Source organism: Suillus bovinus (genome assembly GCF_016758785.1).
Source record: "Suillus bovinus strain UH-Sbo-P2 chromosome Unknown EDB93scaffold_54, whole genome shotgun sequence".
NCBI classification, from domain to species: Eukaryota; Fungi; Basidiomycota; class Agaricomycetes; order Boletales; family Suillaceae; genus Suillus; species Suillus bovinus.
Window position 1 is genome coordinate 1 of NW_024542110.1, and position 14,925 is coordinate 14,925.

The following is a 14,925-nucleotide window of genomic DNA, read 5'->3' on the forward strand; positions in this document are numbered from 1 at the left end:
CGTTGATACTATCACTATATCTTGTTTGTGTACCCGCGGGTTAGCACGGGTAATACCTTACCCGTACGGCCCGTACGGCGTTGATCTTCCGACCCGCGGCCCGTATACCAGGTGCGATTGTTGCCGCCTCTCGAGCCCAGCAGCCTGAAATTACCCTGATTTCATGAAGGAGGTGGCAATCTGTTGGCATTGCAGATGTGTCATTCATTTGAAGGTGAGACCACGCAAGACGACTTTCAAATGACGATGTCCAGCACATAAAAGCCAGTAGTCTTCCTGATGTCCTCAGAATCATCTGATTCCATATCACAAGGTCACTACAAACAATGCACTTCTCCTCTGAATTAGTACTCGCCGTTGTTGCTACATTAGCCTCATCGTCAGTCTCTGCTGTGCCCTCTCAGTTTGATGAGTCTGACACTGCTAGATGTCCTGACTCGTGTAGCAGTGGTAAAGATTGTTATTATTGCCTTATGGGGATTTGCGTGAGTATCAATAATTTTCCTGGATCTGATAGCGTGACTCACCTGTATGACAGTACAATGGTAGTTTCTGCTTAGTGGGTCGTGTTTCTGCTTTAATATTTTGGCACTGACGCGCGAATGATTAGTGATCTGTAGAGTTGACAAACGAGCCGTCAGGAAATCATCCGTGGACTCGCATAATTTTCGTACTTCGCTTGGGAAAACTGAGATAAAACACATCAGTAAAGCAGAAGCTTTTCCCAGTTATGATGTCCTGGACCTCCTTGAACCAAAATAAATTATTGGTCCAGATCCAGATCAAAATCTTGTTGATTGCCGTTTGTTATTCAGAGGAAAGGCATGAGCCATACTGCCTGCCGCACCAAGGTATCCTGCTCTGTAGGCCCAGTTTTGTCTCTAAAGCATGATGGCGATGTGCTAATTCGTGAAAAGCGCGAGCGCAACGGCGTAGGAAAAAGACGCACTTCAAGATGACGACTGTTCAACTAAGTTGAAACGTTCAACGATGACACGAGCTACAACTTTCAATCATGAGTAAGAGTGTCACTTGGCAACACGTAATGCTGACCTTGAACTGAATTTCTTTCGATGCCACGAAGGTGCAAGCTTGTAAGCACTTATTTATTTACTTGCGGAGTGAAGGACTCTGTGCTGCCTTAAACAAGTAATATATGTGGTTCCCATGAGATAAATCATGTTAGGGGGCTTGAATGCATTCGCTGTAATTCCAGTGTATCCTAACGAGGTAGTCTCTTGTTTGCCTTATTCTCTGGTGCAGAGAACGAGAATCAGACGAACAGGTAATTCATCGCGAAGCAAGGAAACTCACGCAACAACATAGCCTCGTCGATCCATGTCGGACATCTACGGAATTCGGCAAAAGGATCACACTCGGCGACAGAACCCTAGTCCGTCAGTGACGTGGAGCAAGGATCGAGATATACATGGAGTATTTTGAATGTTTTTCCTCCCTCGTCTTGGACCACGGTAGGCATCCAGAAAAGGACAGTGAGAATTTGCCTAGTTGGATGCACATCGACCGAAAGCACGTTGTTTCCAAAGGATCTCATGCCCATTCATATGATGGTGGAATGCGATTTTTTTTTTTCATGACAGGTCCTGGAGCCACGCATCGTAGGGCACCACGTTGTTTAGCAGGGACGGTAAGGTAAGTGAATTCATCTGGATTAACAGCAAATGGTAGATCAAGGTCCGAAGGCCGTGCGCGAACATCAGCATCAATAGACACATTAAACTGCAATTTCCCAACGTTCATCCTGGATTCTTCTAGAAACTGAAGCGCAGGTACTATGCCCTAGTTAATTCCCCGTGGACGACGGATGTAGTACGTACCTCATCTCGAGTGAGAAAAGGGCGGAGCAGCTCACCATAACAGAGAGCGCTGGCAATGTCCCGAGGATGCAGCGACACAGCTTTGTCCGTGAAAACCCTGACAGTTCATCAGACGCAATTTTCACGTCAGATTTTCTGATGTCGATGTGCCATCTTCCTGTTAAGATGACACGAGGTATGTTCATCCAAAGATGCAGGCGATCAGTACCTCATACCAAGCTAATTTATCTTACTGATCAGGTGCCTGAGGTAATCCACACCATCTGGAAAATTTCGAATGTCCATAGGTTTCAAATTCCGGATGAGGATGTGCATATTCCATTTCTATGCCCTCCGGTCCCAGCGGATTTCAAGTGAGTCCGTTTCGTTCTTGAGCAAAAAGCCTCTTGGAATCGACGAGGTCCCGAAAATATGGCGATAATGACTTTGTTCCGTGGCACCTTTGCCAAGCCCCTGTCAAGCTACAAGCGCTATGTTCCTGCCAAGATGACACGACGAACATACGAAAAGTAGCGACTACTATTGAGGAGACGTATCCGATCTGCCTCCCAAACCCGTTTCTCTTCAGCTGGCCAGAAATTCAACCATTGGCTCCAATAAATGAATACTAGTGGGAAACGACACACCTTGCTCTCGGAATCCTTCCTGAAATACCGACCATGTTTAAGTTACAACATGCCAGAATTTACTAGCGCGGACCTTGGTGCCACGACACAAAATACATTTCATTGGATGTGGCGAGGCAACTACAGCCTGATTTATCTTGCCGATCAAGTGCGACAATCCTCAGGCCATTCATAAAACCTGAGAATTGATGTACAACTTCACTTTATTAGGTGCATATGTGCAAAACCCTTGTGCGTGCTGCGTGCTACCAGCGGATTTTCAAGTATAGTTCTTGATGAGTAGAAGAAACGGTGAGAATATTGCCACAGTAGATGATATTGGATCACGTTACTGTCCATGAAACGCAGTGCGTATTTGCTATAATGCTGGTCTCGCAAACAGCAGCGCGGTTGTGTGTGAGAGGGGATTGCCTTGTCTGATATCTACATACCCTGCCTGCCCGAGTTAGATTGCAGTTCAACTAGTTCTCCCCTAGCAGGGTCTCTGATATTGGAGGGCAGCCGTTGTTCCTTCGCATATAGACGATAAGACTACCTCGAGCGGATTCAAGCTTGAATGCGAGCGCTGATTGAAATTTGACGAAGCGGTAATAAAGAAGAACAACGTACAAGTAAAAGGATAGAGGGGAGCGAAGACGAGCACGATAGATCGACTCGCCGAGCGCTTCTGTAGTAAAAGAGACCAGCATTTCAGAAACTAACAAGTGACCGACGAGTCGAATACTGAATCTGCACCAACTTCTTCTCGCACTGAGTCCACAGGCCAAAAACTTTGCATTTGTGTGTAGCACTTGTGATTCTGACCAAATCTTCGAGTTTGGATATGCATTGTGCACTGATTTCGCATTGTGACTTTACGCAACCCGGCGGCTAGTATCGTCCAGACGTCGATATGTTTCTGCAAATTTTGTAGTACCGATTCAGAAGGTGAACATGGAGAAATCCGGAAGCTGCGACGCCAAACAGCGCTATACAAATTCCGTACGTCGTACTCGTATCTTCACTTACTACATCCTGGATATCTGAACTTTGACCGATTTGCATAGATCCACATTCCACAACATCGCTAGCGCCGAGCAGAACGATGCTGGCGCATTCAGAGCCTCTCCAAAACAAAAAGGTCAGGTTCAGATCATGCAGCGACCAATCTGCGGCCATCGACTCCAGTCTTAGTCCGAGACAGCTGAAGCTCTCTCATCATCCATGATTGGTATAATGAGTATTGGCGCTTGTCATGTAAGCTTTAACGAGCGTGGCTCGCGCTTGCCGAACAGTCCGGATATGCATGCTCAAGACAATTGTGGAAAATTCCGGTATATTATAGGCTACCTTCCCGCCTGTCACTCCGTCTGTTATCTCACTCAACCATCGATTACTCCACTCTTCGGCTACCTAGTTTTCGATCATTATGGCAAAGTACTATGACGAGATTCCATTGAAACTTATCGAATGGATCTTGAAGCAACAGATGTTTTGGGTGGCTACGGCTGCGCTGCAGGGGGATGGGCATGTCAATGTCTCTCCCAAGGGCACTGCGAATTGTTTTCATGTCGAGAGTCCTACCAGAGTTTGGTATGAGGATCTTACGGGCAGCGGTATGTGATCTTTCTTACCTTGCGCGAAATTTCTTCGTCGTTCGGCGTAGCTATACTTACATTTTGCAAGGTTTTACTCCAAGACTCGCATTCTGATCTGTATGGTTTCCAGGTATCGAGACGGTTTCGCACATGCGCCAGCCCGGAAACGGTCGTATCACAATCCTATTCAACGCGTTTGAAGGACCCCCGAGAATCCTCCGTTTGTGGGGAAAAGGTCAGCAGATTCTTTGCATTCATCCTACATACTGCCCTTGTTAAATTCCTGCCCTCTTTCATTTCTGATTCCCAAATTACGTTATAACTTCTCCCTGACCCATCATAGGCACCGTATACGAATTCGGAACGCCAGAATACGACAACTTCATCCCACCGACCAACCGCAAAGCCGGTTCGCGCGCCATCATCGTCATCGATGTACACAAAGTTGGAACGGTACGTTTATCCAGGCAATGCCCAACCAAACTCAATTTCGTGTCTTTCAGTCCTGCGGCTTCGGTGTGCCATTGTACAAATACGAGACCCAGCGCACGATACTCGAGCGTTGGTGTGACACGATGGAAAATTTTGATCGTGATGACGAAGCTCGCCAAGCCCCTCCCCCATATGAATCCTCGGCCGCCGCAAAAGACCCCCGTGGGATCAAAGCTTGGTGGACTGCTGAGAATCTCGAGAGTTTCGACGGCCTTCCGGCCCTACAATCCGCACATGACAGCAGTATCCCGCCCATCAATGCATTCGACAAAAAGGCCCCACATCCTACTCTTGGTCAGATTAGATCTGCCGCAGAGAAAAAGGTTGCGGAGAGTGGTGTCAACGCCAAGTTGAGTTCGAGGGAGTCAATGAGACTGTTAATGGCTTTTGGAGTGGGGGTTATGGTGACGGCGGGTTATGTGAAGTTCGTTGCTTCACGTGTCCCGGTATCTTGGAAAGCCTGACGTCGAAATGGCCTCACGCGGAGTAGTTCCTCAAAATAGTCAGGGACGTTCTTAAACTTGTTTTACTGCGAGAGTTCACCTCGGAAACCAACGAGGGAAAACAGGAGTTCCAAAAGCACTTGGCCATGCTTTGCGAATTTGACTATATCCAAGAAAACATAATAAATAGATTTCACTGTGGGATGGCGAGTGAGCATGGAATATAGACGAATGTCATAGAACATCAGGGCGTCACCCCTTTGAGTTGGGTTATCGAACGAAATCTCTTTCCCATGACGAAATGTATTTCATTGAAGGGGATAGGTTTATCATGACTCAAGATACAGACTCGAGGTTCTGGATAATCATTGTCATCACTGACAGCAAGTTCCTACACAGGCCCACCTGAGAGAAAACAACAAATATGTATCAGCACCACATGCAGATCCACGTAGTCAAGCAACACGCTGTATATATTGAAATGGCACAAAGGCAATGAGCTCATGAACTAGCATGATATTCGGACCTCCAATACACCGGCCGGTGCTCGCAACACTTCATAGACCATCATCGATTCATCCACAAACCTGCATGATATACCAAGATCCGGTAGGCACACAAAGTTAACAACGGTTGGGTGAGACCGGCAAACTCGTCGGTATATTTACCTATACACGCCGAGTTTCCCCCGCGCTCGAGGATACATTCAAGTGCCGCACACACCATCTAAAGTCTAAGCGAGGTATCAGTTCCTTGGAATGTTCTACTTAATATCGTGGTATGTACCTGGGTCCTGGGTCCTGGGTTCCTCCAGGCTTGTACGTATTACGCCACAGGTTTAACTCGCCTTGAGGTCTGGGCCGGCGCCTGAGATCTGTTCGGAAATGGACAATACGAGGGTAACGGTGATTATGGAAAGTTGAATAGCATGGAGCGAAGCAACAGGGAATACGAAGAGCACGTATCAGTGAATTCGGGCATGCGTGTGAGCGCGCGTATTGCGGTGGCAGTGCATGCTTGTCGTGCCAGCTGTGCACGTTCTAGCTATTGACGCGGTCGCTGTGCGGCACGGTCCGTGCGCAAGAAATTTTAGGCGGTTGGCTTCCAACCCACGACCACGACTTTGAGCCCCACCACGTCGTGATCACCATCTGGGCAGGTAGCATGAAAAAAGGCGCCTCAAAGTACCCGGTGCTTGGCGTGCAAGGAACGAGGTTTCGAAAGCAACCAGGCAACTTCATAAAGTGAAATTTGAATCTGACCATGGAAGAGCTTCCGAGTTCTATGTTGGATTGGGACCTGTCTGGACAAGGGCAAGGTACATACAAGGAATGTTCCTGCCGCGGTAGAATTAGTGGTGATCAGCTGAGTGATACTCCGTTTACCTCCAAACAACCAAGTCTATGAGACTTACCTTGTGAATCCCTGCCACAGCCTGCCACGCGTATGAATTTGCTTTGCAAGCTAGGTGGCACGGTGCGCCGGGACCTTACTACACGACCGTGACAGACCGTGACCAAGTTTTATAGCAATGTCAGGCACAGAGCTACTCATGGCATGTGAACTTTCAGGCATCGTCTCTGTGCCCGAAATCCTTTTAAACCTAAACAACCCAGCATGTTTGACAGAATAGCGCCCCTCGAACTTTTATAAATCTCTCATGAAGCCCTTTACACTCTTTTTTGTCGTGGCCTCTGCATGTTCCGTGTTGGCTACACCCATAGTGAGTCCATCTGGTCGTACGATAAAGATATCTATTAATCTATCCTCGGTACAGGCGGTGGGTAGTGGTTTGGAAGCAAGAAGCCCGTTAGAGGAGGCCCGTGAGGTATGTGATCTGCAATGTTTGTCTTATGCACGCTCATTTATCTCGTCGACCCAAAGCCCAGCAATCCAGACTGGAAGCGGATTGCCCAAGGCTCACCTCCTGACTGGAAACGGGAGGCCGAGTCGGATTCATCTCCTGACTGGAGACGCGAAGCCCAGGGTTCACCTCCCGACTGGTAAACACAGTGATGAACGAGCAGGACCCTCTCGATACATCTACTTAATTCATCACTTGTCCTTTGTTGTTCTCGTATTCAATCTGTGAGTTCGACGACCGTATAATTCGTGTTGTTCTCATCCCACTTACTTATTACTATGAATTTTTAGCCATACAGAAAGTCATCTTTAAATCTTGGCCTCACTTCGCAGTACTATTAATCAATCTGGACATTTGCGTTATCTATAGCAAAGGGCAGGCTAATTGTGGTGGGTTACTACGGGGAGTAGTCTGTGTACTCTTAGGCGGTAGGCAACAGGGACGAACGCTCTTCTGCTGCGGTTGTACGAGGACTCGTATTGAGCTGGCGATTGTACAACGGCAGTCTATCTATGACTTGTAATCCTTTCCAGAAAATGGATCGATGCCGATTCTGATCACTCCCACAGAGTCCCAACCTAAATTTGCATGAGAACTGGTCAACTTTCGATATTCTACTTGGGATGATGCGCCACCTCCGGTTATTGTGGAAACTTTGGCTCATGGATGATCATTATGACTCCCAACTCCGAGATTGTTGGAGACCGCATCAGTGTACTTGTAGACCTATGCCTCCTGTCAGCTGCAAGACATGTGCCGAACACGCGCAGCCGCCACAAAACCTGTGACCGCCAGTCGTACATAAGTTATCTGTACCTGACATCGCCTAGTGGCACTGATTAACGGGCATTGATGGGACATGACAAAAATACGCGGTGTCCCTACACATATGCGTATCATGACGACATTAAAATGAGCAAATTTAAACTTCTTTAAAATTAATTATCTTTCGAGCTAACTTTGTCTGGGATTGAATAATTTAAGCGCGGCAGCTGCGGCGAGCATGGGACCCTTAGCTCTGGGACCGCGTGGACGGACCAAAAACGTGGTCATGGCAAGTGTATCGTGTCGCCTAAGACTCTCAGGCAGTCCAAACAGATGGTACCCGTCCTGTGACTCTTGTTCTTCACATTGACCACACGCAACAGTCCAGGAGGCATCCGATATGTTCAGACTAAATCGGTGGTTTCACCTTGCCTGCGAATGCCGAATCAGAAACAATCATTCGTGTCTTTCCCTTGCGGTAAGCGACGGTCCACCATCCGATCTTGGTTGCAGAATCTAGAATTTGCATTCTTATCAGTCTGCGGACGATGACCCGAGCAGCACCAACGACTCGGAGGCGATCTATTTTCTACAGCGATGAGATTTTCAAGGTTCCGCAGTGTAATAAGTTTGATAGGGCCTGTCGATAGCGAAGTTGCTCGTTTGATCGTTACTCGGTACTGCTTGTATGACAACGGAGAAGATTAAACTGCTGCAGTAGCATTGCACAAATGCTGTGAAGTCGTTGTGGAAGAATATTTCAATTGAACAGCAGATGCATAAACGACTCGGTCGCTCGTGGTACATTTTTATTTGAACCATATGATGGACGTCATGACCAGGTGGTCCACCTGGAGCGGCGTTCATCATAAACTCAAATTCTATTCCCGTACTTACACCAATTGATTATCAAACACATGTTGACGCCTCATTGTCATTGATTGATTCACGTGCAAGCATGGGAACTTCTGATTAGATCCATCATGGACTACGCATCGGCCACGGTCCCGTCTGCAAGTCAGTGGGGATCTCCTACTGCAACCAGGAAAGCGCTTCTTATACATGGTGGAAATTCGTCTTCGCACACGTTCCACCGTGTCGCATCGATGCTTGCAGCCAAAGGTAGGTCTTCTTCGCTCTGAGTCTTGTTTACAGCGCTTATCGATGTTAGGATATTTGGTCGTTGCCCCTAACCTTCTTGGACATGCTCTCAGGATGCCTGGGGTTGACTTTAAAGTCCAGACATTGGCAGACGACCTTTTGCCTTACCTTCAGGCTGCAGAGTATGATATAGTCATCGGCCACTCAATGGGCGGTGAGGTGGTATTATCGCTTCTCAAGTACCTGTCGAAAACCAGGCCTATCTCCGTAGTTCTCATCGATTCATCAGTGGAGGTGACGGCAGAGCAGATGGCGGTTCGGAGAGTCAAGGTTTCTAACGATGCCCGAGCCAAACTTAACCTCATGGTAGAAGATTATATGGCAATGAATCCTCTTTGGACGAGAGAGGATGCTATTTGGAGAACGTTGGGGATCCAGATCGGTAGGCCGACCAACTACGACGATCACACGGATGTCAGTGTTTGCGAGTAGCGTTCAGGAATTAGCGGTACTGATGCTTTGGATTGGTACAGGGCAACGTGCCATGGTCATTCTCGCATTTGGTCGCCGACAGACCTGCTGCTGCATCATTGACGATTTTGATTGCAGATCCGCTATCTGATGGTATTTCGAAGCTGGAGACTGTCGCAAAATTCAAGGACGTCAGAGCAGTAATTGTTCCAAATGCCTCACACTGGATACAGTATGAATTCCCGGAAGTGATTGTTGAAGAGGCTCTAAGGAACATCGAAGAATAAGACATTGGGCAGTAAAAAATCATGTTACAAAACGATATCATGCCATGCCATCCAACGAGCGGTGTCAGGAGGATCAATATTCGCACCGAGTTCGTCATCCCACAAAAAGCCGGATTGAGATTTGATATCGATAATAGTGGCATATTTTTTTTGCACTGTGCAAGTTACTACAATCAGAATATGATCTAGCATGAGCAGAAAGGGTACATTTAACCACTTGTTCTTGCATGACTGCCAGTCCCTACCAGATCCCCCTACATGGTTCTCTTTCGAAACACCATCTGGCGGCTCTTGCAAATGAGTCGAAGCGCCGGTAAAAGTGGACTGTTTGAATCTCCACCTTCGGCACGGTGAGTTATGAGGTATTCGAGAAGGCGAGATGTCTCTTCGACGGTCCAGGGAGCAACGACTAAAGTTCCGGCGTTGTTTGTTGAAGGTGCGGTAGTCTTTCTCTTCGCCATAGCAGCGGTAAAGGGAGGAGTGGCTCGTCACACTAGGTCACTCTTGGTCACTTTTGTGTCACAAGTGCCACGCCACATTCAGAAACTAATTGAGAAACAAACAGAGAAACAAACGGCAGCTGTCCAGGCTCAAATTGGGCCTAGTACAGACACCATGGATACCTTGGTGCGGCAGGCAGTATGGCTCATGCCTTTCCTCTGAATAACAAACGGCAATCAGCAAGATTTTGATCTGGATTTGGACCAATAATTTATTTTGGTTCAAGCAGGTCCTGGACATCATAACTGGGAAAAGTTTGTGCTTTACTGATGTGTTTTATCTCAGTTTTCCCAAGCAAACTACGAAAATTACGCCAGTCTACTGATGCTTTCCTGACGGCTCGTTTATCAACTCTACAGATCACTAATCGCTCGCGCGTCAGTGCCAAAATATCAAAGCAGAAACACGACTCACTAAGCAGAAAATATCATCGTACTGTCATACAGGTGAGTCACGCTATCAGATCCAGGAAAATTATTGATACTCACGCAAATCCCCACAGGGCAGTTATTGCAGTCTTCACCACTGCTACACAAGTTAGGACATGTAGCAGTGTCAGACTCATCAACCTGAGAGGGCACAGCAGAGACTGATGATGAGGCTAATGTAGCAACGACGGCGAGTACGAATGCAGAGGAGAAGCGCATTGTTTGTAGTGACCTTGTGATATAGAATCAGATGATTCTGAATACATCAGGAAGATTACTGGCTTTTATCTGCTGGACATTGTCATTTGAAAATCGTCTTGCGTGGTCTCACCTTCAAATGCTGGCACATCTGCAATGCCAACAGATTGCCACCCAATGTCCGCCTTCAGGGAAAACCTCCTTCATGACATCAGGGTAATTTCAGGCCGCTGGGCTCGAGAGGCAGCAACAATCGCACGGGTATACGGGCCGCGGGTTGGAAGATCAACACCGTACGGGTACGGGTACGGTATTGGCCGTGCTAACCCGCGGGTACGCAAACAAGATATAGTGACACAACGTAGAATAACCTCACCCAACGCTCTCGTCCTCTCATTTTCTTTTCTTCGGAGACTTCATGAATCTTAGTAAGGTCCTCAGGTGCTAGCGGAGACACGAGCCAAGACAGAGGAATGCACGGGTTGATGATGGAGACAAGCGGTTTCGAGTAAAGTGCAGAAGGTGCCGGCCTTGTGAAAATACACGTTCGACTGAGTAAGTCCACATACTTAGATCAGCTTCATCGTCCCGGTCGGCGCGACATCATCCAGGTTAGGTTCCCTAACACTGATGGCCCGAGGCTAACGTTAGACGGACAGACTCAACTTGTACAGTGCGTTCCGTCTTTGTACTACAGCTTCCGAATATTAACCATTAACAGCAATGATCATTCGTTTCGACAGCCTCTCGAACTCAAGCTTATTAGTGGACCACAAGCAAGACTAGGCACGGTCGATCATTTCCAGAAAAGTTCAAACTTCCACATTACTCGAGCAGTACCAAAATTTGTCCAAAAACAACTGTATTGATTGACTAGGTATCACACCATCAGCCATGATACCAAAGCAAAAGCAGAATCATGAATCACTGTTGGATGTGCCGTTCAGGCTGTCGGCTCAATTTTCTCTTCCCAGGGCCATGTTCTGCAGCCCCTGGTGGAAGATTCATCCTAAGGCACGCAGGTGAGTCCTGTGGTTGAATCTTGGTCGCACAGCAACCTGCTTATACTCACGTTTATCAGTCCGCAGAACAACCAAGCGCAGCATTCTGCACTTGTTTTGCAAGGCTGACCCTCGTCCTTGCATGCACTGACAGACATAGATGCTATCAAAGTAACAACAACGGCCAGGAGGGAGAAACGCATTTTCTGTGATCTCGAATGATATCTCTGAGGATGGGGGAATAGTGACTGTAGAACGTCAGCCAGCTTTTATACCCTGCATATACTTATTGGCATGATTCTCACTGATCTGGCAGAATTATTGTTGCTGTTAGCATAATGTCATGGAGGAGCGAAGATGAACAATTTTATGACATGCAAGTAAATACGTGTGGTGCGCTAATTGGTTGGATCGGTCGCTGCGCACACGCTAGCGTATGATGACGAAGGATCCAGAGTATCAGTCACTGAGTGGCTATTAGAAATTGTCCATTGCAGGTCTTTGGTTATTTGTGCCAGCGGCCCAAATTCTGGGACTTCACCGTGACTGCTTAGGAACTTGGTTCGTGATCGTTGATACTACACCCCATCCGACACTCGGGCGCTCGATGAAGAGGATCACTCCCGAGCTTACTGGACCGCGAGCAAGACTAGGCATGGTCACTTATTTCTAGTCATCTACAGATAAATTCAAACATCCACATTGCTCGACAAGCACAATTTTTTTCGTACACAAGCAACTGTACTAACTGGCTCCGAACTATTAAGTATCGCACCATCAACCATGATACCAAAGAGAAAATATAAACGCGACTCACTGTCGCGACGTGCCGCTCGGACTGCCAGCTCGATTTCAACCTCTGCAGAGGAAATTTCCATCCTAAGGCACACATGTGAGTCGTGGTTGAATTCTGATTGCCCAGGCTGCGACCTGTTCATACTCACATGATTGAAATCTTCACAATAGAAGCCAGGGCAGCAACCATCATTTACTACGCAAGCTTTCCACTGGTTGCATGCACTGACAGACATAGATGCTGTCAGAGCAACAACAACGGGGAGTAGGGAGAAATGCATTTATGTGGGAGGTGATATAGAATGTTCTGAGGGGAATCGCGAATGATATCTCGAGAATGAGGAAGAGCTATAGGACCACGGCCAGCTTTTATATCCTGCATATGCTTACGCGCACGATTCTGATTGATTTGGCAGAATTGTTATTGCTGTCCGATGGCACGAATTTCGGTAGAACCTGCAGGAGCGTACCAAATCGATTACGATAATTGTATTGTAACCTGCTGGCAGGCATCTTCTTCGTAGGCGCAGAACGCTCGCTCGTTATTTTGTCATTTGAACCTGTAGTGACCCTGAGTTCTCGAGAAGTAAGTGTGCCAGCGATATAATAAAGAACCAAGTGAATGAGTCTATGTATGGTGCACATTTCTGCATGCATAAAGAATGACAGTGTGATAGAATATTGTGAGACGAGTGAGGTTTGATTTCACTTGACGTGAGATTTTGACATTTACAATGATCATATGAAGCAAATTCTTTTAAGCACTTGAAAAACTTACTAGGTGTTGGAAGGATTCAAATGTCACTCCATGTCCAATCTAACAAAAGGGTGTGTATTTTGACGAGTTTTCTCCACATGACATCACATTTCATAATGAAAAGGAAAAGCTGTAAAAATTCGCATTTGTAGACGTTAAAATAGGACTTCACAGTTGCGTTGGTAAGGCGTTTTTCGCCCGTTGTTCAGAAAAGTTTTGAGGTCTGAAAAACACTGAAAAACGCACCTGTGACTCCCACGTAAGCCCACTAATAAGAGGTGATAGACCGGGGCTTCCGCACCACTAAGCCGAGGGGGTTGTACTACAGTGTACGAAGCACTAGGATACCATCTCCGTAGGGACCTCTATAGTACAAATTTCGATGTCCAATGAAAATTCTGTAAGGAAACAAGCAAAAATAAGCAATTTTTCGAAATTTCCCATTTTGTTTCAAATTTTCCCGTTGGAAAAAAAATTACCCCATGCTCCCTAGACCCTGTTCATCTCCCCTGGACCATTCATATGCCTCCTGTGGCAAAGAAAGCTGCTCGAGCAAAGAAGCAATGAGATTGTCGCTGATGGCAAATTCTCAACCGCGAAAACACTGGTTCCACAATGTCTTGACATGTGCGATGTTTTGATCATTCACCGTTTTTTCCGCAAAGCTTGGCATTATATGGATGCTTACTGGTATGTTTACTGTCGAGTAATCGTGCAACGCTGAAGTTTGAACAGTAAAGGACTCGACACACAACAAGCAGCCTTCGCGGTTAAGAAGTACTGCTCCCACCGTCGTGTTGGGTTTGCGACAGATATTTTGACCACGCTGGATGCTCAAATTGCGAGCAGATGGCTTCTGTAGATCATCTGATTCATACTTACTATCGTATACCTGCTCAGTTACCCAGAAATACCATTTCTTGCAACATGTTTCAAATTTCGTTGGAAAATTTTTCAACACCTTGATTTTCAAAATTCTAATGAGATAGCCTTAATCTACAAGTAAAAAGATTGCATTTGTGCTACTCTACGGTACAAAGCGGTCAAATCTCGAGGACTAGATACATTTTCAAGTTCGGGCCAATCCGAGAGGCTGGAAAAGTGCTTCGTACACTGTAGTGTTTCCAGGCTAGGTTCAATACTATCATTCGACGGGAAATGCACAATTTACACTTATTGCTGAATAGCAACACAACAACAACACATATTCGTATCGGATCTACTGTAGTGTATACTTTAGGTCTCTGTGCATTAGGCCCAACAAGAATTTTTTAATTTTGTTGCGAGCTTGTTGCAGCGGCAGCACTGGAAGTTGAGGTGTCGAAAACACAATAGAAATGCACAATTTCGTCACACTATGTCACGCGCGGCACCTCGGCCAATACACAATGATATTCACAGTCCGACAGCGTGCAAAGCGAATGAAAGTCCAGTGTTCCGCACCGTTCATAACTTCAAGCTTCAATAACGAGCTCCAAATCAAATTTCATTGAGGGAATAATATCTAGTAATAAACACTAGGATGTGCTGAGTGATCATTATTTGCTGAAACTCTATTTAATGGTGCAGGAAGGCCATGCAGGGGGTAAGGCATGTATCTGCCAGTGGACGGCCCAGCATGTAGCTGTGGTGGGAGGTCTTGTGAAGTTCGAAGAGGACGAGCCCCTTCTGGGGCTGGCACTGGCTGCATGAATCGTGTCTCGCGACCTGGATAATGGAGTGGGTATGCAGGTGGTGGATTAAATGAGGGGAAGGGTAAAGGACCGTTCATTTGCTGTGCC

At 46.7% G+C, this 14,925-nt stretch overlaps 5 protein-coding genes across 5 annotated transcripts; 3 read left to right on the forward strand and 2 right to left on the reverse strand.

Moving 5' to 3' along the window:
• EDB93DRAFT_701376 (uncharacterized protein) lies at positions 1-472 on the reverse strand. The gene has a single exon (XM_041457148.1). The coding sequence runs from the start codon at positions 293-295 to the stop codon at positions 41-43; it is 255 nt and encodes an 84-aa protein (XP_041304914.1). The 5' UTR covers positions 296-472; the 3' UTR covers positions 1-40.
• A 2,453-nt stretch (positions 473-2,925) lies between these two features.
• On the reverse strand, positions 2,926-3,622 carry EDB93DRAFT_1106124 (uncharacterized protein; the record flags this gene model as incomplete). Its single annotated transcript, XM_041447578.1, has 3 exons — positions 2,926-3,029; positions 3,167-3,362; positions 3,473-3,622. 3 exons carry the CDS (start codon positions 3,620-3,622, stop codon positions 2,926-2,928), a joined length of 450 nt encoding a protein of 149 aa, XP_041304915.1.
• EDB93DRAFT_1163523 (uncharacterized protein) lies at positions 3,461-5,223 on the forward strand. Its single transcript, XM_041450108.1, has 5 exons — positions 3,461-3,700; positions 3,789-4,059; positions 4,172-4,276; positions 4,385-4,494; positions 4,545-5,223. Exons 2-5 carry the CDS (start codon positions 3,873-3,875, stop codon positions 4,995-4,997), a joined length of 855 nt encoding a protein of 284 aa, XP_041304916.1. The 5' UTR covers positions 3,461-3,700; positions 3,789-3,872; the 3' UTR covers positions 4,998-5,223.
• Positions 5,224-6,412: 1,189 nt separating this feature from the next.
• EDB93DRAFT_701421 (uncharacterized protein) lies at positions 6,413-7,304 on the forward strand. Its single transcript, XM_041457149.1, has 4 exons — positions 6,413-6,452; positions 6,506-6,699; positions 6,754-7,064; positions 7,131-7,304. Exons 2-4 carry the CDS (start codon positions 6,637-6,639, stop codon positions 7,150-7,152), a joined length of 396 nt encoding a protein of 131 aa, XP_041304917.1. The 5' UTR covers positions 6,413-6,452; positions 6,506-6,636; the 3' UTR covers positions 7,153-7,304.
• A 1,093-nt stretch (positions 7,305-8,397) lies between these two features.
• Positions 8,398-9,476, forward strand: EDB93DRAFT_701567 (Alpha/Beta hydrolase protein). The gene is made up of 3 exons (XM_041457150.1): positions 8,398-8,727; positions 8,777-9,180; positions 9,240-9,476. The coding sequence occupies exons 1-3, from the start codon at positions 8,589-8,591 to the stop codon at positions 9,462-9,464; spliced, it is 768 nt and encodes a 255-aa protein (XP_041304918.1). The 5' UTR covers positions 8,398-8,588; the 3' UTR covers positions 9,465-9,476.
• Positions 9,477-14,925: the final 5,449 nt, after the last annotated feature.